Genomic DNA, 21,826 nt, shown 5'->3' with positions numbered 1-21,826 from the left:
TCCTATCAGCGTGTGCAAGCACTAGGGTACTGGCTCACGTGGATAGATTCCTCTGTGAGGCTCCACTGTTGATAAGAGTTTGAATAATCAGAGCTCCCCGATGCAATGCCATGGCTTCTACGGTTCTGCCAACTGGGATGCTAGAGACAGGTCCCCAGAATGCGAACATACCTGAAGGTTGACTAACAGATGATTTGAGGCAGATATGAGAATTAAATGCCAGTTATCTTGGTGGAAACAGTGCCAGAGAGCGAAGACAAAGAATACCATGGGGACTAACTCATGAAGGAAGAGGTGGGTGCCCATGAAGGGGTCATCTATGTAGCTTCTGTTGGAAGCATCTTGGATGGGAATAATGTATGAATTCGTACCGGGGCTGACATTCAAGAAAATATCAATTAAAACTGCATACAGCTGGGGTTGGGGATTTGGCTCAGTGGTAGGGCACTTGCCTAGCAACCGCAAGGCCCTGGGTTCGGTCCCCAGTCCAAAAAAAAAAAGAAAGGAAAAAAGAAAAGAAAAAAAAAAAACTGCATACAGCTAACCAGCGGGAAAGGTCATCCTAGGCAAGGGAACCAGCAAGAATTTCGAATTCTAAATGTCGTCAGAAGTTTCGACTTTTTATTCACTCTGCATGAGTCCAGCGCCGCTTCTCTCATCCTTGGGTTTGGATTAGTCCTTCTGTTAATAAATAAAATTTGCAGTTGTTAGGGTTATCAGTACAGATAAAAGGACCCAATCGACTGGTTCTGAAGGTGTCACCCAAATATCACAGTTGTCTATAGATAATATTCTCCTATCAGCCGTGCTGCGGGAAGGTGCAGATTGAGTCCTCTGTAGACGGTGGTGTCAGGTACTGTATCGTGAGTGGGGTCTTCCTCACTTTCTGGATACTTCTGGAGCTTTGCTTTTAACCACTAGACAGCAACCTGTGAGGTTCTCAAAGAGCCAGGTCACTGTCATAGTAGTGAGATGCTGGGTGGAGAGTTAGGGTCTGTACCTGCATGTTCTTGCAAGTAATTACACACACACACACACACACACACACACACACACACACACACACACACACCTATGAGTTTTTTTGAAGGTTTCATATGACATATTTGATCATGCTTATCCCCTCCCCCAGTCTGTTTATCCCCTCCCCAGCCTGTTCATCCCCTCCCCCAGCTCTCTCCACATTCCTTCCCCACCTTTCCTTTCTAGCTTTATGTTTTGTTTTTTGTTTTTTGTTTTTTTTTTTAAATGTAGCCCAAGTTGACCTGGTACTCACTACATAGCCCAGGTTAGGCTCAGACTACTGCCTCAGATTCCTGAAGGCTGGGATTACACAAGTAATCCAGTAAGCCACCATGCTTGGCCAGGCTCTACTTTTCAGGTAGAAAACAACACAGGACCGCAGGATTTAAGACTCACATATCTGTATGTGGAAGTGATTTATTGATTCTCTGCTCATTTCCTGCTAGCCTCTTTCTAGATGTTGCCCTGTAAAGCAGTGATCCCAACCACGCAGTATCCTTAAAGGTGGGGTGAGGCAACAAGAGGCTTACCTCTACTTCTATGCAATGGAGTTCACAGAGGTATTTACTTTTAAAGTTGTTTCTGTTGCCCCCACAGCCACTGAAGATGAAGAGTTCACATAAGGCTGTGTCCTTGTTGAAGTAGTATCTGTAGAAACGGAAGGTGCAGTGGCCTTTCTTTACGGGTTGGTTGCATATTACTGTCGATGAGAAGCCCAGGTTCAGATCCTCTTACTAAAAGAATCATCACTGTTTTCTCTATGGACTCAGACTACTAATGCTCTCCTCTGTTCCCATATAAATCTGATTTTATCATTGGGGAGCAAGTTATAATCCCTCGAGCATGAACTTTGCTCTATATGTGAGACAGGGAACCTGGGCTGTCGCCTGGGTTGATGTTACAGAGCATACGTAAAGCAGGACCATATCCTCCAGCTTCCCCAATATTCCTTATTCACATTAAGCATCCCACTTTCAGAGTCTCTATGCATTTTCCTCGGCGCTACAACGAGCATCTAACTCAGTGCCCGTAGGTCCTCATCCATCGGAACCGTTCCTTTAGTCCTGTTCCTCTTCACCAGAGCACATATGTTAAAAAGCCTTCCCACCTTGCACGTCTACTCCTGAAGGCTAGGCTTCTGCTGACAGATCTGGCAGACTCTTTTCTCTTTATGTCTCTCCTGTCCTCCCCCCTCCTGTTTCTCTTCGTTCACACCCCTAGACTCACTTCTTTTCGCTGTCAGCATACACGTGTGTTCCAGCAGGAGCCATGGTGACCATATTGGAGACAAAGAGAGTTAATGTTGCTCTTTACGAAGTCCAGATATAGTCCTTTCCGTGGTTGGGATTTCCCGACCTCCGCTCTGAGTTTTCCCAAAATGCCCATTAGAATTCAGATTAAAAATGACAGGGGTGTAGAGGACGGCCTTGAACATTCTGAATCCAAGGAAGGTAGCATAGCGTTCCTATGATTATGTATCGAATAGAAATGAAACTCATCACACACACACACACACACACACACACACACACACACACACACACACACACGCGCATCAGAGAGAGGGGGGATCTCTTGAATACCCCTAATATCAATCCAATCTTTACGACTTTTTGTCACTTAAGATGATTCTACTTTTCTTTTTTCCTCTTTCTTCAACCTATAGTGGGAACTCAATATAATCAGAAGCCCCAACCCATGGGGTTTGGTAGAAAAGGATGGTTCGGCGCTGGTCATCTGCTGATACCATCCAGATTACCCGGATTTCCTTCTCCGTCACCATTTTTCTCTCTCGGCCACATTCCCATTTTTGCTTACTTCCAAGATGCCCACTTTCACAGAGTTGATTCCTGACTCCTGGAGGGAACATTAACTCAGTAGAAAGCATCGGCAGGAGCATGGTAAACGTTAGAAGCCACAGGGCAAGGTGGATCCCTGGAGCCTCCATGGCGCTCCTGACAGCAAATGGGAGAGACCCAGGATACACTGAAGTGCTCTGTCTTGGAGGTGGAGCCTCCATATTTGAATTTAATTTCCTCAGGGCCTGGACAGGGCTCCAGTGAAGCCAGAATCAGTGTAGTGAGCAGGACACTAAGAGCTTGGGTATCCAACCATGGAGTGTTTGAAAGACCATGTTTGACAGAGCCCTGAGGAGGAACCCCCACCTCTTTCTCTCTTGTCATCTATGAGTTAGAGCTGCTTAGAACTTAGTCAATACATTTCTTCTCATTGTTTTAAGAATGCGTAGAGAAAACAATGGGTTTCATCACAGAATTTTCATACTGTCCCCACTCCTCTCCGCCCCTTTCTGTCTCCATTAATCCTCCTGCCTTCATGCCATACCTGTCCCCTGACTCTTCTTTCTCTAGTGTCATTTGTCCCCTCTCAGATTTTATGGCTTGTTTCTCCTTATACATGTATCCACGTACCGAGAACACAAATCTGTTTTAAGAACAGCTATGTAGGATTTGTATTTCTGAGTCTTGAGTCTGAGTCTGGAATACGTTGCTTGAGGTAGTAACTTCCACTTCCATCCATTTCCTGCAAGTACCATGACCTCATTTTTGAACTTGTACATGAAATTCTGCTGTGTACACAAATTATCTTTCCTTCTTTCCTTCTTTCCTTCTTTCCTTCTTTCCTTCTTTCCTTCTTTCCTTCTTTCCTTCTTTCCTTCCTTCCTTCCTTCCTTCCTTCCTTCCTTCCTCCCTCCCTCCCTCCCTCCCTCCCTCCCTCCCTCCCTCCCTCCTTTCCTTTCCTTTCCTTTCCTTTCCTTTCCTTTCCTTTCCTTTCCTTTCCTTTCCTTTCCTTTCCTTTCCTTTCCTTTCTCTTCCTTCCTTCCTTTCCTTTCTTTTCCTTCCTTTCTTTTTTCTTTTCTTCATTCCTTTTTTCTTCCTTCCTTTGTTTCTTCCTTTGTTTGTTTGTTTCTTTTTCTTTTGAGATAGGGTCTCTTTTACATAGCCCAGGCTGTCCTGAAACTCCCTATGTAGACCAGGCTGGCCTTGACGTCACGGAGATCTGCCTGCCAGTGCCTCCCCAGTGCTGAGATTAAAGCTGTTCCTCACCATCCTGTGGATCACATTTTCTTCATCTCCTTGTCTGTCTGCAGACACACAGGCTGCTCCATTTCCTAGTCTTGGGAATCACAAACGACGAACGTGACCATGCAAATGTCACTCTGGTGGTACACAGAACCTTTACAGCTGGAGCATTTGACACTTTAATTGTTAGCTTTTTTTGTTTTGTGTTGTTTTGTGTTTGAGGAAATTCTTTAAGGATTATCATAGCAGCTACATAAGTTTGCATTTCTACCAGCAGTGAGTAAGTCTTTCTCTTCCTTTGCTCTGTTAGAAGCTTTGTTATTTCTACTTTCTTGGTGACAGGCAGACTTTCTGGATGGATGAGATTGAATTAAAAAGAAAGCAGTTTTAAGGGAGCTGGAGAGGTGGCTCAGCAGTTCAGAGTACAAACTGGTCTTGCAGAGATCCTGTGTTCTATTTCCAGCACCCACATGAGATGGCTTAGGCCACCTTTAACTCCAGATTCCTGGGGCATCCAATGTCTCAGGCATCTGCACTGACTTGCACATTCTGTCACCTGTACATATTAATTATACATGTCGATATATAATGGATGTAAAATAAATCTTTAAAATATTCTATTCTATGTGTATGGGTGTTTTTTGCCTGCCTGCATGTCTATACTGCTTGTGTGCCTGGTGCCTGCAGAGGTCGGGAGATGGCATTTCATGCCCGGAGACTAGAGTTGCAGATGGTTGTGAGCTGCTGTGTGGTTCTGGGAATCAACGTTGGTCCTCCGGGAGAGGGTTAGTATACCTCTATTCCGTTAGTATTTCTTGCATGCACTTCCACTAAGAAAGGCCAAAATGACTCCACTGAACAGAGAGAAGAAAGTGAGACCTGCTCATATGGTTAAACAAAAAAAAAAAAAAAGTTGCCTGCCATGACTGACCTCGTGCAGCAGTAAAGAAGAAAGGATGTGATAAGTTCCTTTAAGCACTCAGTGCAGCCTTTATAGCAAGTAGCGATTAACAGAAGAAAGGGTGCTGGGGATATAAAAGGGCAAAATGACCATTGCAGCCCATTTTTTTGTCTTAGGGTTTCTATTCCTGCACAAAACATCATGACCAAGAAGCAAGTTGGGGAGGAAAGGGTTTATTCAGCTTACACTTCCACATTGCTGTTCATCACCAAAGGAAGTCAGGACTGGAACTCAAGCAGGTCAGGAAGCAGGAGCTAATGCAGAGGCCTTGGAGGGATGTTACTTACTGGCTTGCTTTCCCTGGCTTGCTCAGTTTGCTTTCTTACAGAACCCAAGACTACCAGCCTAGGGGATGACACCACCCACAATGGGCTCTACTACCCCTAACCACTAATTGAGAAAATGCCTTACAACTGGATCTCATGGACACACAAAACCAGCCAGTATACCTTTCCATGTTAGAAATGAAAATCTGGTTCATTACAGGACAATATCTTCAGATTATCCAAAACACCAGCTGGAGGGTTTTATCTTGTAGAGCATGCCTTAAATCAAATCAGAATGTGGCTGATTACTTCCTTGACATCTGCACCACTATTGTTCCCATAGGCATGTCTTGTCAGGCTGTTCATTGTTGTAGCTTATATTTTTCACAGCTGCAGGGTTCATAGCTGTAGGTTTCACAGTTGCAGAGTTCACAGCTGCAGGGTTCACAGCTATAGGGTTTACAGCTGGGCGAAACCAATGATTATTTTTCTCATCACTTTCTAGTGTTCTGAAAGCTAGCCAGTAGGGATGAATCTTCCAGAGGAGTATATGGCTGATTTCTCCAGTTCTATGACTAAAGTTTTATGGTATCATCAGTGGTAGAGCCTTATTACTAAGTTCTGGAGGATTAACAAAAAAATGACAATAGTCTGTGATGTTTGGGGACCTCACTGATCAAGAACTCCATAAGAGGTAACACACTCCTGGCACAGGGCCTTTTCTTTGTTCATTTGTAGTGTCTAGTAGGGGCACTGTCACCCTGTTATAGTGTGATTCCATTTAAACTCTTCGTGTGTGCACATTTGTACTTAGGAGGCTTCTACAATAGTAAGTTTCCACAGGACTTAAAAAAAAAGTCTTTGGTGTTAGTTATTTGTTTCTATTTTCTCTTCTACTATGCCCTCTCATTTCCCACCCCATTTAACTCTCCTGTTCCATTAGTTTCCTTTAACTCTTTAGACCACTATATCCTATGTCCCCTCTCTTGAAAGCTCCCCTCACCATGACCCCTTAGTAATCTCCTGACTTCAATGGGTATTCTTTTTTTTTTTTCTTTTCTTTTTTTTTCGGAGCTGGGGACTGAACCCAGGGCCTTTCACTTGCTGGGCAAGCCCTCTACCACTGAGCTAAATCCCCAACCCCTCAGTGGGTATTCTTAATGAAGTACACATATCTGAAAATTGAAAGCTAACATCCACAAATGAAAGAAGCCACCTTTATCTTTTTGAGCCCGAGTTACCTCACCCAGAATGATGGTTTCCAGCTCTATCCATTTCCCTAAAAATCTCACAATTTTGTTTTTAAACAGCCGAATAATGTTTTATTGTGTAAATGTGAAAGTGTGTATTTTCATACATTTACTCACTGATAGACATCTAAAGCTGCTTTTATTTCCTGGCTAATTGTGACCAGAGCAGCAGTAAGCATGGATGACCGGTAATCTCTGTAGTAGGACATAGAATCTTTTCATGTGTTTGTGTAAAGGGAATTGTTAGCACCTGAGCAGAGCTAAGCTTATCTGGAGAGAAAGCAGCAGCAAGGAAAAAGATGGTTGCATAGACACTAATGTGGAGGCCGTTGATGTATGAGCAGTGTGTGTGTGCACGAGTGTGCATGTGTGTGTATGCACACTTGCATGTGTGTGAAAGTGTGCACATGTGTGCATATGTGAATTTGCATGTGTGTGCATGTGTGTGCATGTGTGTGCAAGTGTGCGCATCTGTGCGTGTGTGCATATGTGAGTGTGCATGTGTTTGTGCTCTCGTGTGTGTATGTATGTGCTGCATGTATGTGCGTTTAAGCACATACAGATCAGAGGCGAATGTGGGGTGTGCATGGGCTCCTCTTCTTTTAATCTGCGCCTTATTTTCCTGAGACTCACAGATTTTGGCTCCCACTAAGCTGGCTGGCCAGTGCGCTCCTAGGATCTGTCTTCTTTTCTCCCAAAGCTGGGTTTACAGACACATGCATGTGGCCATGCCTGGCTTTCTCCACATGGCTGATGTGCATTTGAACTCAGGTCTTCGTGACTGATCAGGAAGCACTCTTACTCACTCAGCCATCATCCCTAAACACCTCTTTTGACGCACAGCTCCCCAGACCACACTTAGAAATAGTATGAGAGAATTGACTCAGAGAAGAACTGATAAAGCCAAAAGGGGGAGGGACTCTAAAGTCAAGAGTGAGCTACCTGGGCTGGAGAGATGGCTCAGCGGTTGAGAGCACTGACTGCTCTTCCAGAGGTCCTGAGTTCAAATCCCAGCAACCATATGGTGGCTCACAACCATCCATAATGGGATCCGATGTCCCCTTCAGGTGTGTCTGAAGACAGCAACAGTGAACTTACATACATGGAATAAATAAAATAAATCTTTAAAAAATATTAAAAAAAAGAGTGAGTTACCTTAACCTGGAAAATTTCTGCAAAATTCATATAGATTTGGGAAGTCTAAGGGCTTAAATACTTTATAGAAAGGATCGCATTTAAAAAACGTCTGTGTTTTACTGCCATAGTTTTGGTTGGTTCTTCTTTTTATTTTAGAATTTCTTTTTATGTCATGTGCATTGGGCTTTTTTGCCTGCGTGTATGTCTGTGTGAGGGCATCAGATCCCCAGGACCTGGGTGGGCGTGGCTTTGATACTTTTGTGCCACACTTTGAACTGGATTCTGGGCATAGTGAACTTGATAGAGTATAGTTTGTAGGTTCAAGGTGTGTGTGTGTGTGTGTGTGTGTGTGTGTGTGTGTGTGCGTGCGCGCGCGCCCGCACACATGCCTCTGGCCTCCTGCACTCAGACACACCACCTACACACACGCACACACAAAGGCATTTTTCACCCTGACCCCACAGATAGAGAACAGAGGCTAACATCTTGCTGCTTACTCAGTTGGAAAGTAATTCGGAGGTGCCTCACCCCATGCTCTAATAGAATAAATGTCTGTCTCTTCTGCGAACCAGCTCAGTCTTCAGAGAAGAAAAGGCGGGGTGACGGGGAGACGGGATGGGAGTTGAACACCTCATTGCTCCTCTTTTGGAGACCTGGGGTTGACCCCAAGGCCAGTGCTCTACAATGCCATGACCCCAGCATTCCTTTTATCTGTAGAAATTTATTTTTTATTATTTTAAAGTATGTGTGTGCACGTGTGTGTAGGGTGGTGTGTCTGAGTGCAGGAGGCCAGAAACGTAGGATCTCCTTGGAGCTGGAGTTATAGGAGGTTGTGAGGTACCCTATATGGGGTAAACAGACCAGGAACAGCAAGTGCTCTTAGTCATCCAGCCTCCTCTCCAACACCGTGTTTTAAAATTTGAGATAAGTTGTTATTAAGTCCCAGACTGGTGTTGACCTTACTCTGTAGCTCAGGCTAGTCTTGAGCTTGGGCACCTCCTGCCTCAGTGTCCCAGGTTGCTGAAATTCCAGACCTGTGTCACCTGTCCGGCTTGCTGAGTGGGACAGATTAACTCCCAGAATTCAGGACACCTTGATATTTTGCATTACACTCCTTTTTGTGGTTCCCATGCAAATATGGGAAAGGAAGTCTGGGGCTTCATGTCTCTGGGGAGAGAAAGTGAGGCGTTCCGTCTTGGAACACAGCGCTTCAGACGCAAGCCACAGAGCAGAAAGGACGGTCGTTAACTCACTCGTTTTTTTTTTTTTTTTTTTTTTTTTTTTTAGATTTTTATTTTATATTTTACCATTGTGTTTTCTGCTCTGCCTCCTGGAAAACCAATGACCAATGGTTCATGATTAAGGCTTGGGGCACTGGAGTGACTGCTAGCACAGCTCAGGGGGAGGAGCGTTCTATGTCAGGCTAAGCATTCCCACTGAGATGTGTCTCCCTCTCAGTTCTTTGCTTTGGTCTATGACAGCGGCTGCCTTACCCTTCCTTTCAGCTCCAGTGCTAATTCTCACCCATTTGATGGGGGTGGAAAAGGAAGGCTATATTTTTATCCAAATAGAGTGAGCCTTAGGGTTGGAGAGAGGGCTCAGTAGAGGACTCCGGCTTGGTTCTAAGTGTCTACACAGTGGCTCACTGTCTACTCTGTAAACTTCAGTTCTAGGCGATCGTTGCTGTCTTCTGGCTTCTGTGGGCACTGCAGGCGCAATGTGTACATATATACATGGAGGTGTCTTAGTTAGAGTTGCTGTTGCTATGATGAAAGGCCATGAGCAAAACCAAGTTGGGGAGGAAAGGGTTGTTTCTTCAGCTTAACTTCCACCTCACCGAGGAAGCGTTATCATCTGAGGAAGTCAGGGCAGGAACCTGGAGGCAGGAGCTGATGAAGAGGCCACGGAGGGGTGCTGCTTACTGGCTTGCTCCCCCTGGCCTACTCAGACTGCTTTCTTAAAGAACCCAGGGCCAACAGTGTAGTAAAAATTATTAAAAACCCCAGCCTGGGGTTTCTTCCCCACCTTAGACCATCGATGAAAGAGACACGGTCTTTATGTTTTAATATGCCGTAGGCAGCACAGTAGCAGGCAGCTGCCTGCCCTCCATGCTGTTAGAGCTACTTTCCTATGATAACCCAAATTATTACTGTTTCATCTGGGCTGCTCTTAGCTCCAATTGGCCGGCCCACACGGCCATGTTTGTATGGCTCAGCTAACCAGTGCAGCTGTCCTTTCTCCTCCCCTGAGCGTTCTTCTATCCCATGGCGGCTTCTTTTTCCTCTCCCTTCCTCGTGGTCTTTTCTTTCCAAGCCTGTGAAACCTAAACCCCACCCATGTCTCTTCTGCCCGGCTATTGGCTGTTGGCATCCTTATTTACCAATCACGGCTAACTGGGGGCGGGGTCACTCAGTGTCTTATGTGCAGATACTCTCACCTTTGGGGTAACCAATCTTGGGGGTCCCTAGTTAGCATTAGAATACAAACAGCACTAGGCTGACCCACTATACAGCAGCCTTGGGTGGCACCACCTACAATCGGCTGGGCACTCCCCAGTCAATCACTAATTTAGAAAATGCCTTACAGCTGGGTCTTATGGAGGTATTTTTTTTAAATTGAGGGTCTCTCAATTATATATATTTATATAATACATGCATACACACACACAAGCACATAACTATAAAGGCTATTATGGTTTGTGATTCAGTGAAGAGGCTCTGAAGTCCTAGGAATGGCATAGTGCTGGGCCCCACCCTCCAAAGCTCACGTTTTGTGGATATTGAAAAAGTGATAACTCTTACCACTCAGGAAGCCCCATTGTGAGTTTGCATTTCTTCTCTGTAGGTTATTTATTTCAGTGGCATATGTGTGGTGAACACAGCTAAACAGAGGCTCTGGCCCAGGGTGGGGACTGTGGTAGGCACACCGGAGGAGAGGTGCTCTCAGACCAGCCACAGGCCTGCAAAGACTACACAATGTGGCTTACTTCCCCATGGCTGTGCCATAGAATCAAAGGAAATTCACTCTTTTCTGACTCATCTGCTGCTTTAAGGTGTGCCGGCTGAGGCAGAAGCTTACCGAGTGACACACTATAGGGTTTTCTGCCATGATTCAGTCTGTGATAAAAGAGACTGTGTGAAGGCCTGTGGAAGTCATCATGTAGGGCTTTCTGTTGTCTGTAATAGTTACTTTCCTTCTCCTGGTATAATTGTCATCTCTGAGGCTTACCGCCTCCTTCTGCTAACCTAGACCTAGTCCTGGAAGCTTCTGGCCTCTGGACCTAGGCGTAGAATGTCACAGCAATGGAAACGTTATTAAGACACTGGGCTATATGAGACCCTGTCTTAAACAAACAAACAAACAAACAAACAAACAAACAAAAACCCACAATGTTTCCTCACACTTCCGGGTAACCCCATCATGGAGCCCATGTGGGAGTCAAAGGACCCCTTTTGTGCAGTCAGTTCTCTCCTTCTGTCTTTACATGGGATCCAGGTATTGCGTTCAGGTCACAGGCCTGCTGGCTTTTGCTGGCTGCGCCCCCCCCCCCCCCACAGCACCACAACGGAGGACTTGAGTGTATCTTCTTCTGCACCATTTAGTGCCATCTAACACTTAGATGAGAGGCCTTGAGAGCTGACACCAACCCTCTCATATGCCACCTCTCAGGAGATCCTCATTGCCTTTGCTGAGATCAGTCCCGAGTCAAAGGATGAAGAACATTAGGAGTCTTCCTTCCATTCTGTTTTCTGTTTGTCCTTCCGGCTGAATGCTTTTCTTTGTGGTCAGCTTTCTTGTATATTTTCATCTGAGTATCTCTTATATGAAGAACTGATTTCTCAGTGACTCGCCCAAGTTTCATGCGAGCCTTTTGGGTGTCGCATAGATGTATGTCCTACGTGGTTTTGAGTGTTCTGGTCTAACACTTGAGTATGTTTGGTGGATTGTGCTTTTACTTTTTCTTTTCATTTAATGTGTTCAGGTGCCTCGCCTGCCTGGATATCTGTGCACCAGATACATGCCTGGTGCTGAAGGACACTGGGGGAGGACATAAGATCCCTGGAACTAGAGTTGTAGACAATTGTAATCTATCTCTCTATTCTTTCTTTGAATTCTTAGTCCTTTTATAACTTTAAGGTTCATATAAAAAAGTATTCAAGACCAGACAGTACAGACATAACTGCTTTCTTAGAGACGTTAGCAACAGTGTGTGTTCCTGTGTGTATGGTGTATACATGCGTGTGCACACATATGTGTGTGGACATATGAGGTCAGTCAACATTAGATATCTTCTATTGCTCTCTACCATGGTTTTTGAGACAGGCTCTCTCAGAATACTTGGGCCTTATCAATTGGCTAGAAAGGCTGGCTATTCCAGAGGTTCACTAGCTTCTGCTCCCTGTTCTTGCAGGTGCATACCATCGTGCTCCATTTTTTAATTGAGAGTTGGGCATCTGAACACAGGTCAAACTTACGCAGTGAGCGCTTTCCCCACCAGACGGAGCCTTTCTCTGCACGTTTCAGGTACTCTCTCATATTGTGAATTCCAAAGCTCTTTCTATTCCTCTCTCTCTCTCTCTCTGGAAAATCATCTACACCTTTTCCCCTGCTGATTCCTTTCTCCAGATCACCTGGAGGCACTTTCCACCCTCCCGGTTTACCTGGAAGTTCTCCATTTTTCTTACATAAGATATTTTTTTCCCACAAGAGTCTCAAATTTTGTTAGATTTTTTTTTTACGTTTAAGTTTCACCTCTTCCTTCCTTCTTTCTTTCTCTCCTTCCTTCCTTCTCATTCTTGGCCTCATAATGTTCTTCTAGCAAGTCTCGAAGTCTTGGACTTGAGTCTGGAAAGGCGGCTCGTTAGATAAGAAGAGTTCGTCTCACTCTTGCAGAGGTCCAGAATTTGGCTCCCAGCACCCATGCCAGGTGGTTCACAGCTGCCTGAAACTCCAGCTTCAGGGGACCCTGGTACTAGATTCTGGCTTCTATGGGGACATACACAGACACATGCACTTAATTAAAAATAAAATCTGAAAGGAAAAAAAAAGAAACATTGAACTTAAAGTATCCTCCTGTGTCCGTCTCCAGAGTAGCTGGACTACAGGTGTGTATCACCCCTCCCAGATTTATTTATTTATATGCAGCCCTGGTTGCCCTGAAACTGCCCATGTAGACCAGGCTGGCCTTAAACTCACAGCGACCTGTCTTCCCTTGCCTCCTGAGTGCTGTGATTAAAGGTGTGCACGGTCATTCCCAACTCAGCTTTCTTATTGTCACTTTAAAATCCATTCTTTAAATTTCTCCTGCAGGGTCATAAAAATTCACTCTAGTTCAGGCTGCCCTTGAATCCTCTTGCTTCCCCTGACCTGGTAGGATTACAGATGTGTACCACGACACTTGGCTTCTATTCTCTTAACAGTTTTAATTAATTTATTTATTTTATGTATGTGAGTACACTGTAGCTGTCTTCAGATGCACCAGAAGACAGTATTGGATTCCATGACAGATGGTTGTAAGCCACCATGTGGTTGCTGGGAATCAAACTCAGGACCTCTGGAAGAGCAGTCGGTGCTCTTAACCGCTGAGCCATCTCTCCAGCCCCATTTTTTTTTAAAAACAGTTTTAGTTTATTTATTTATTTTATTTATGTGAGCTTCTATTCTCTTATATAATACATTTGACTTTACCTGTTGGTAGAAAGTATTTACTATTTTGGCATTTGAAAGCTTTCTGAGTTTTAACAATTATGTGTATGTGCTTATGAGTGCAGGTACTTGAGGAAGCCAGAAGAGGGTGTCTGGTTTCCTGAAACTGTAGTTACAGTGTGTTGGGAGCTGCCAGACCAGGACACTGGGAATAAAACTATGGTCCTTTGTGAGAGCAGAAAGCGGTTTTTTTTTTTTTTTTTTTTTTTTTTTGGTTCTTTTTTCGGAGCTGGGGACCAAACCCAGGGCCTTGCGCTTCCTAGGCAAGCGCTCTACCACTGAGCTAAATCCCCAACCCCTAGAAAGCGTTTTTTAACTGCTAGGCCAGCTTTTCAGTGACTTTTTACAAAGGTTTGATGACTCTTGCTTTTGAACACATGATTTTCTTCTCAGAACACAATTTTAATGTTTATCAAGTTTGCTGGTGACTTAGTTCATGTGCTAACATGTATCCAGCTTTCTGGTGACTTAGGTCATATGCTAACATATATCCAGCTTTCTGGTGACTTAGGTCATATGCTAACATGTATCCAGCTTGCTGGTGACTTAGTTCATATGCTAACATGTATCCAGCTTTCTGGTGACTTAGGTCATATGCTAACATGTATCCAGCTTGCTGGTGACTTAGTTCATATGCTAACATGTATCCAGCTTGCTGGTGACTTAATTCATATGCTAACATGTATCCAGCTTGCTGGTGACTTAGGTAATATGCTAACATGTATCCAGCTTGCTGGTGACTTAGTTCATATGCTAACATGTATCCAGCTTTCTGGTGACTTAGGTAATATGCTAACATGTATCCAGCTTGCTGGTGACTTAGGTCATATGCTAACATGTATCCAGCTTGCTGGTGACTTAGGTCATATGCTAACATGTATCCAGCTTGCTGGTGACTTAGTTCATATGCTAACATGTATCCAGCTTTCTGGTGACTTAGGTAATATGCTAACATGTATCCAGCTTGCTGGTGACTTAGGTCATATGCTAACATGTATCCAGCTTGCTGGTGACTTAGGTCATATGCTAACATGTATCCAGCTTGCTGGTGACTTAGTTCATATGCTAACATGTATCCAGCTTGCTGGTGACTTAGTTCATATGCTAACATGTATCCAGTATGCTGGTGACTTAGTTCATATGCTAACATGTATCCAGCTTGCTGGTGATGCTCTGGTTCATTTGCTAACGTGTGTCCAGCTTGCTGGTGACTTAGTTCATATGCTAACATGTATCCAGCTTGCTGGTGATGCTCTGGTTCATTTGCTAACGTGTGTCCAGCTTGCTGGTGACTTAGTTCATATGCTAACGTGTGTCCAGCTTGCTGGTGACTTTGTTCATATGCTAACATGTATCCAGCTTGCTGGTGACTTAGTTCATATGCTAACATGTATCCAGCTTGCTGGTGATGCTCTGGTTCATTTGCTAACGTGTGTCCAGCTTGCTGGTGACTTAGTTCATATGCTAACATGTATCCAGCTTGCTGGTGACTTAGTTCATATGCTAACATGTATCCAGCTTGCTGGTGATGCTCTGGTTCATTTGCTAACGTGTGTCCAGCTTGCTGGTGATGCTCTGGTTCATTTGCTAACGTGTGTCCAGCTTGCTGGTGATGCTCTGGTTCATTTGCTAACGTGTGTCCAGCTTGCTGGTGATGCTCTGGTTCATTTGCTAACGTGTGTCCAGCTTGCTGGTGATGCTCTGGTTCATTTGCTAACATGTATCCAGCTTGCTGGGGACTTAGTTCATATGCTAACATGTATCCAGCTTTCTGGTGACTTAGGTCATATGCTAACATGTATCCAGCTTGCTGGTGATGCTCTGGTTCATTTGCTAACGTGTGTCCAGCTTGCTGGTGATGCTCTGGTTCATTTGCTAACGTGTGTCCAGCTTGCTGGTGATGCTCTGGTTCATTTGCTAACATGTGTCCAGCTTGCTGGTGACCTCTAGTTCATAGCTTTTCACTGTTGCATCTTTGTTTGGTGATTTGACACAAAATGTATTTTTTTAATTGAATATTTTCTTTTTTTTTTTTTTTTTTTTGGTTCTTTTTTTTGGAGCTGGGGACCGAACCCAGGGCCTTGCGCTTCCTAGGCAAGCGCTCTACCACTGAGCTAAATCCCCAACCCCGAATATTTTCTTTATTTACATTTCAGATGTTAGCTCCTTTTCTGGTTTCCCCTCCAGAAATCCCTTATCCCATCCCTCATCCCCCTGCCTCCATGAGGGTGCTCTTCCACCTTCCCACCCACTCTATCCCGCCTCCCCACTCTGGCATTCTCCTACACTGGAACATTGAGCCTTCACAGGACCAAGGGCCTCTCCTCCCATTGATGCCTAACAAGGCCATCCTCTGCTACATATGTGGCTGGAGCCATGGGTTGCTCCATGTGTCCTCTTTAGTTGGTGGTTTAGTCCCTGGGAGCTCTGGGAGGCAGTAGTGTTAGAGATATGGCTCCGTGGATAAGAGTGCTTGCTGCTCTTGGAGAACACCCAAGTCAGGCAGCTCCTAGCTGCCTCTAACTACAGATCCAGGGGATTGCATACTCTCTTCTGACCTGCACACACACACACACACACACACACACACACACACACACACACACACTTTTTCAGTGATTTGTAGTGTCTCTGAGGCTGGTGATTGCCAGATGAGGAGTTAGATTTTGAAAGTTAGACAGGGTAGGTATACAGAGGGCAGCTGTTCTTCAGTTAAAACTCATTTGGAATACCCAAGACATTTTAGAGTTTTATGGTCAACCCAAGGATGCTGGAGTTCAGCAGATCATGGCCAACCCCACCTGGTCACTTTCTATTCAGGCTTGAAAGTCTACACTAATGATCATTCTTTTGGTAGGAGAAACAGCTATGAGATTGAGGTTAAGGCTTCCTTTTCCAGGAAGGCTGACAATGGCCAAGTCAACCTTCAATCACCGAGTTCTTAAGGCTACCTAAATGATCACTAATAAACCAGGACCAACTTAAGAGATCAGTTAAACTAACTGGCCTTTGAGGATTGGTAGACATGGATCAGGAAGTCTGACAAAGAAAAATTTGTTTGAGTGGAGAAACATTTCAGGTAAGTGTGAGGTGTGCTGCTGTATTTGATTTCAAGATTAACATTGAACACAGAGCAAAGAATAACATAACATGTTTTGGGGATGTAGCCTGGCTATAGCCACCACAAACCATCTGGCCTCAATAAGGCCTGACTCAACAGTCCTGAAAAAAATGAGAATTAGGGTCAGCTTGCCCCAGAAGCAGGTTGGCCTAGAGTTGAACTGAGCCCAAGTTAGATCATGTGTGCCAATGTAAACCAACCATTGAAATTGCTTTGTATGACTGTTGCCAACTGCCTATGTAATTTTCCCTATAAATACCTTCCCCTGATTGGGCTCAGGGTCGACTCCTCTGTCTCCTGTGTGAGATACGTGTCATCCCCAGAGCTCTGGTTCCTCAAATACACCTCTTGTTTATTACATCAAGACCGGTTTCTCGTGAGTTCTTGGGGGGGGGGTTGCTTCGTCTTGAGATTTGAGTGGGGGTCTTCCTCACCCCGGTGGTCTTTTAATAAGTTTGCTGCTCTTGGGGACACTGATCAGCCAGGTTTCATAAAGGAGGATCCCAATCTGGACACTTTGGACGGCTATCCTGGAATGACGTCAGCATGGTCTGGCTGTATGAGGAGTTAGAGTGAAGAGAGAGACCTAGGGTAGAACCTGCTGACACTCTCTGGATAAGGCAGCAGGATAAAGACACAGACAGAGAAGAAGGACTCACAGGGAGATGCTCTCACTTTTAATGATTGTAGTAATTTTTATTCCAGGAAAGACAAGACTAGGAACAGGAAAATAGTGAATTGAAGTGTCAAAGAATATGGACATGTTCCACAAATCTAACCATTGGTTCAGAATCTTCTTGAATCTTTACTTCAGCCCCTCCGAGAACCTCTGTGAACGCACATACTTTTAAGTTCAGGCTCAGGTTCAAGTTCGGGTGTTCTGTTTAAGTAGAGAAATCAGATTCATGTTGCAGGTTACGAAAAGTCTCCCTGGATTAGTGTCAGTCATCTCTCTCTTGGGACAATCCTAGAGGATGGTCCCTCCATTGGTGATCCCTCTGTTCCATTAATCTGTTTCATTCGCCCAGAAGATAACCACTACCCATGTTCTAGTCACTACAAAGATTCATTAAGAATGATCAAAAACAGCATTAGTGCTTCTGAGTCACTCCCTAGGCTACTGCACTTCTCATTTCATGGAAATGAGTCATAGCTCTGCCTGCATGGAATCCGTTGACTGTCTTGTTCTAATAACTTGGAAATCGTCAGTTGCAGGCAGGAACTTCAGGTGTACAGAGTAGCATGTCTCCACAGAGATTTGGAAGGTGCAAGGATTTGATTTGGGAGCATATAAGCAGGACAAGAGCCTTGTGATGGTCAGATCTAATTAAAAAAAAAAAAACAAAAAATGAAACTAACTTGTTATGCATTGGTTACCCCTCCCCCCACCAAGATGGGTTTCTTTGTGTAGTTCTGACTGTCCTAGAGATTACTCTGTAGAGCAGGCTGGCCTCGAACTCACAGAGATCCACCTATCTCTCTGCTTTCCAAGTGCTAAGTTTAAAGATATGCTCCACCACCACCAGGCTTCAAGTGGTTACTTCTAATGGACTTGTTTTCCTTATCTATTGGGTGAAAAATCACACTATAAATCTACTGTATAGTGTCTTAAGCTTAATCTTATTTTTTCAGATCATTTAGTAATTAATTCTTTTTCATACATACATGTATACAATGCGTTCTGCTTATTGTCACCTCACGTACTCTTGCTCTTTTTCACACCCAACCCCCAAAGGTCACTTGCTTATGAAGATTTATGTCATTTCGTTAGTGACCCGTGGACTTTTGCTTAGAGCTATGCATACGACCACAGCTGTGGACTTACTGGTGGACATGCAACTGAAGACTGACTGTCCGTTCCCAGCATCCTTTGGTAGGCAGCTGTTCCTCAGGAGGAGTCCTGAACCCCTCTCCCATTCATGCCTGTTTTCAAGCTTAGGTTTGTGAAGCCATAGCACGTGCAGCTGCAGCTGCTATGAGTTCAGAATTGCAGGGTCTACTCTACGCCCAGAGGACAGTGCTTCGCAACTCTACTTCTTAACAGTCAGCTCTCACACCAATTGGAGGAAACTATCTTAATCTCTCAGGACGTTGAGCAGCCATGAGTCTCTCCATTTACTGCTAAAAGGAAGCTTCTCTGATCAAGGTTGAGAGGAGTCATTGTCTTTGGGACTGGAGGAGGCAAAGCCTGGTTTCTCAGGAAAACAACCGGTTGGAGCCTATGCAGGAACTCTGCACTGACCTTTGTGGTTGCCTCAGCGTGATGCCTGGCCAGGGGTTGCCTTCCGGACTCTCTCCGTGCTCTCTGCCGCCCGGTCGGTTTTCTTTCTGTCTGCTTCAGTCCACCAGGCTGAGGACTGGTCACTCTCAAATGGCTCCGTGTCTCCTGGCTATTTTAATGTAAAATTGTGTCGTGAGATGGTAATTGCTCAGCAGACTACCTGGCCTCAAGGCAAGTAATCAATTGATAAGTGAGTATTTTCTCCCTGAACCTTTGTTTGTTTGTTTGTTTTTTCTCAAATTGCAAAGTCAACAATTTGTTGTTTTATTTTGTTTGTTTGTTTGTTTTCAAGACAGGGTTTCTCTGTGTAGCCCTGGCTGTCCTGGAACTCACTTTGTAGACCAGGCTGGCTTGGAACTCAGAGGTCCATCTGCCTCACCCTCCCAAATGCTGGGATTAAAGGTGTGCCCCACTACCCCTTGGGCGAAGTCTGCAGTTTATTCCAAGATCCAGCCTAACTGTTAGAAGCTTTTATAGGCCGATCTTCTTTACATCCTAAAATAGGGTAAGCCCTGACTAATTTTCTCTACCCTCAGGTCTCAGAGCTTTCTCTTACCGTTCATCTAAAAGGCCAAAGATGAGATGTGCTCCTTACCTCTGTGGCTTTACCTTGTATTCTTCATTACACATAACGTCACAGTCTATTTTAAGCATGAAGTTATTACGGTTACCATTGCAACCACTGAACACGAAAATCTGACACTTTTTGGAGGTTTGGTTGTAGAAAAATCTGTAATGGCTTTCATAGCAGCTGCCAGGATCCATTTCCAAAGCACAAGGATCTGCACGAGGAGTTTCCGTGGAGTTAGAGGAAAAACGATCAAGACACAACAGGAAAGGGTGTCTCTTAATTCAGAAACTCTTAAAAATTCCTGCTTGGGATGGTGGGATGGCTTAGGGAGTGAAGGTGCTGACAACTGGACTTATATCTCTGGAAGCCCATAGAGTGGGAAGAGAGAACCAACTTCTTCTAGTAACTAACCCTCTAACCTCCACATGCATACCATATTTCACGAGCATGCATGCATGTACAAGGGTGTGCATGCATGTTCGTGCATATATATGGCTTTTGATTCAGGTCATATAATGTATTAAAACACACAAGTCCAAATCTATTAGCATATATTGTTATATCCTATAATAACGTCACATATTGTCAGATGGCCGCAGCTCTTGGTAGTGGCTGAGTGAAATGTAATGACTCATGAGAGGATTCTAAAGTCATTAGAAAATGAAATGGGGGCTTAATTTCATAGTCCACCAAAGGAAATCAAAGCCAAGTGATTCCAGACTGAGAATGGGGGTCGTTTTTCCAAACGTAGAAAACAAGTCAAGCTCAAGCAGTGTAGCACTGTGCAAAACAAACAAACAAACAAACTGGTAGCTGAGTGTAGAGGCCTGGGACTGAAATCCCAGTGCTTGGGAGGCTCAGGTGGGAAGATCAGAAGTGTAAAAAACTAAAAGGGGAAAATTCCTGTCTTCAGCATGGAAACATTTTTGCTCAGAGACTCTGAAAGGTCTCTGCTTTTCTTATTCTAAGCAGAGTCACATGGTGAGGCCATTTTTGTCCAGTACAAACAACTTACCTCTCCAGGCCTCGGATAGTGATTTTGGGAAGGACTGGATTGTGCACGGCTCAGTTTGCACAGTGACAAGTCTCCTTATACTGCACACCTTCAAGGCTATCCCAACCTTCTGCCCCTCTTCCCTTTCAGTGCCTAGCTGAACCCCATGCCCTACTTTATACACACTCATTATCCACAGCTTACATTTCATGATTCAGGTGACCGATTTCTGTTGTTCTAAAGCTAGAAGAAGAACCAGGGGCATGGCGCCTTTGCACCCCCATACCTCGCTGTTCCGCATTCTTCCTCTTGTCTTCCAGGAAGCAGCTGTCTCACTTGTGGTGGGTCTGAGTGACTGAAATTGCCACACTGGTGATCATATTGATAGCCCAGTGCTTACCGCTCACTCTCTCCTCAAGCTGCCAGCTTGTAGTTCATTCTCTGATAAGGATGACTTGTCTAGGCCTAGTTGCATGCATGGTTTTATTTTATGTTTATAATACTCTCTGATTTTTCTAACTTTTGTTTTGCACATGGGCAAAGTGGGGTTGCAGGGAGGAGATGATAATTGGCCTTGCCTAAGGCACACATCTGCTGAGTGACAGGACCAGAGTTTGGAATTTGACCCAAGTGTAGACTGTACTACTTGGGCTCCAGAGAAAGTCTCTAGCTACACTGTAAACTCCTCTATATAGGTGCAGAGTGCTCAAATGTTTTCTGAGCCCAGAGACTAGACGTTAGATACACCTCAATTATCTCAATCTGAAAACTCCTCTCCTTCCAATGCAAGCTCTTGGAAGGTCTGATCTCCTTGCCCTATGCCACAAAGCCCCTATCTAAAAACTCGTCCAATCTTTGACCTCTTACAAAAGAATTCTCTATCTGGAAAGGACTTACTTGTACCATATATTGCTTTATCTTCATTAAACACCCACAAGTCCCTCAAAGTAAGTGACACCCTGAGTTAAGGGGTTGAAGGTTGCTGGGTATTGCCACCACAGAAGATCCTTCTGACCCACCCAGGGGAATTGTTTACATTTCTTTCTCCCACCTTCATAATTGGCCTTGGGATTTCCCTTCTGCTTTAACTTTGTCCATACCGTTGAATTCTTTGCAGAGCCTTGCAGCAACCTTCTCCACGAAGCTCAGTACTGGAGGACTGAGTAGGCAGAAGAGGGAGAATCCCAGGAGAAATCCCAACTTAGCAGACTTCATGGTGGGGCAAGCAGCAGAAAGGAGAGGCTGCGGCCAACTGCTCTTATACTTCGGGTGTGGTTTGGTGGGAGGGCTGAGCCCACCTACCCCAAGGGCCAGGGTTGAGCATTACTATGTGTTGAGTTGAAGGCTAAGCGCATGAGTGCCCAGCTGTGAAGCTAAAGGTCCCAGGCTGATTAGACCCCTGATAGCGAGCTTCACATTCATGTAGGAACAATGCAAGCTTAGGGACCAGGGTGTCCGCACGTGCTTAACTATGG

The 21,826-nt window shown here is 44.6% G+C and overlaps 2 protein-coding genes across 2 annotated transcripts; both read right to left on the bottom strand.

The window, feature by feature from the left end:
• Positions 1 to 1,250: 1,250 nt before the first annotated feature.
• Spint5p (serine peptidase inhibitor, Kunitz type 5) lies at positions 1,251 to 3,043 on the bottom strand. Its single transcript, NM_001395121.1, has 2 exons — positions 2,842 to 3,043; positions 1,251 to 1,723 (listed from the first exon to the last, which is right to left on the bottom strand). Exons 1-2 carry the CDS (start codon positions 2,969 to 2,971, stop codon positions 1,416 to 1,418), a joined length of 438 nt encoding a protein of 145 aa, NP_001382050.1. The 5' UTR covers positions 2,972 to 3,043; the 3' UTR covers positions 1,251 to 1,415.
• A 16,334-nt stretch (positions 3,044 to 19,377) lies between these two features.
• Spint4 (serine peptidase inhibitor, Kunitz type 4) lies at positions 19,378 to 21,566 on the bottom strand. The gene is made up of 2 exons (XM_039106092.1): positions 21,452 to 21,566; positions 19,378 to 19,568 (listed from the first exon to the last, which is right to left on the bottom strand). The coding sequence occupies exons 1-2, from the start codon at positions 21,564 to 21,566 to the stop codon at positions 19,378 to 19,380; spliced, it is 306 nt and encodes a 101-aa protein (XP_038962020.1).
• Between the last annotated feature and the right edge of the window lie 260 nt (positions 21,567 to 21,826).

This window comes from Rattus norvegicus, chromosome 3, assembly GCF_036323735.1.
Source record: "Rattus norvegicus strain BN/NHsdMcwi chromosome 3, GRCr8, whole genome shotgun sequence".
Classification (NCBI taxonomy): Eukaryota; Metazoa; Chordata; class Mammalia; order Rodentia; family Muridae; genus Rattus; species Rattus norvegicus.
Note: the sequence above shows the minus strand (reverse complement) of the source record. Positions and strands in the feature narration are given on the sequence as shown.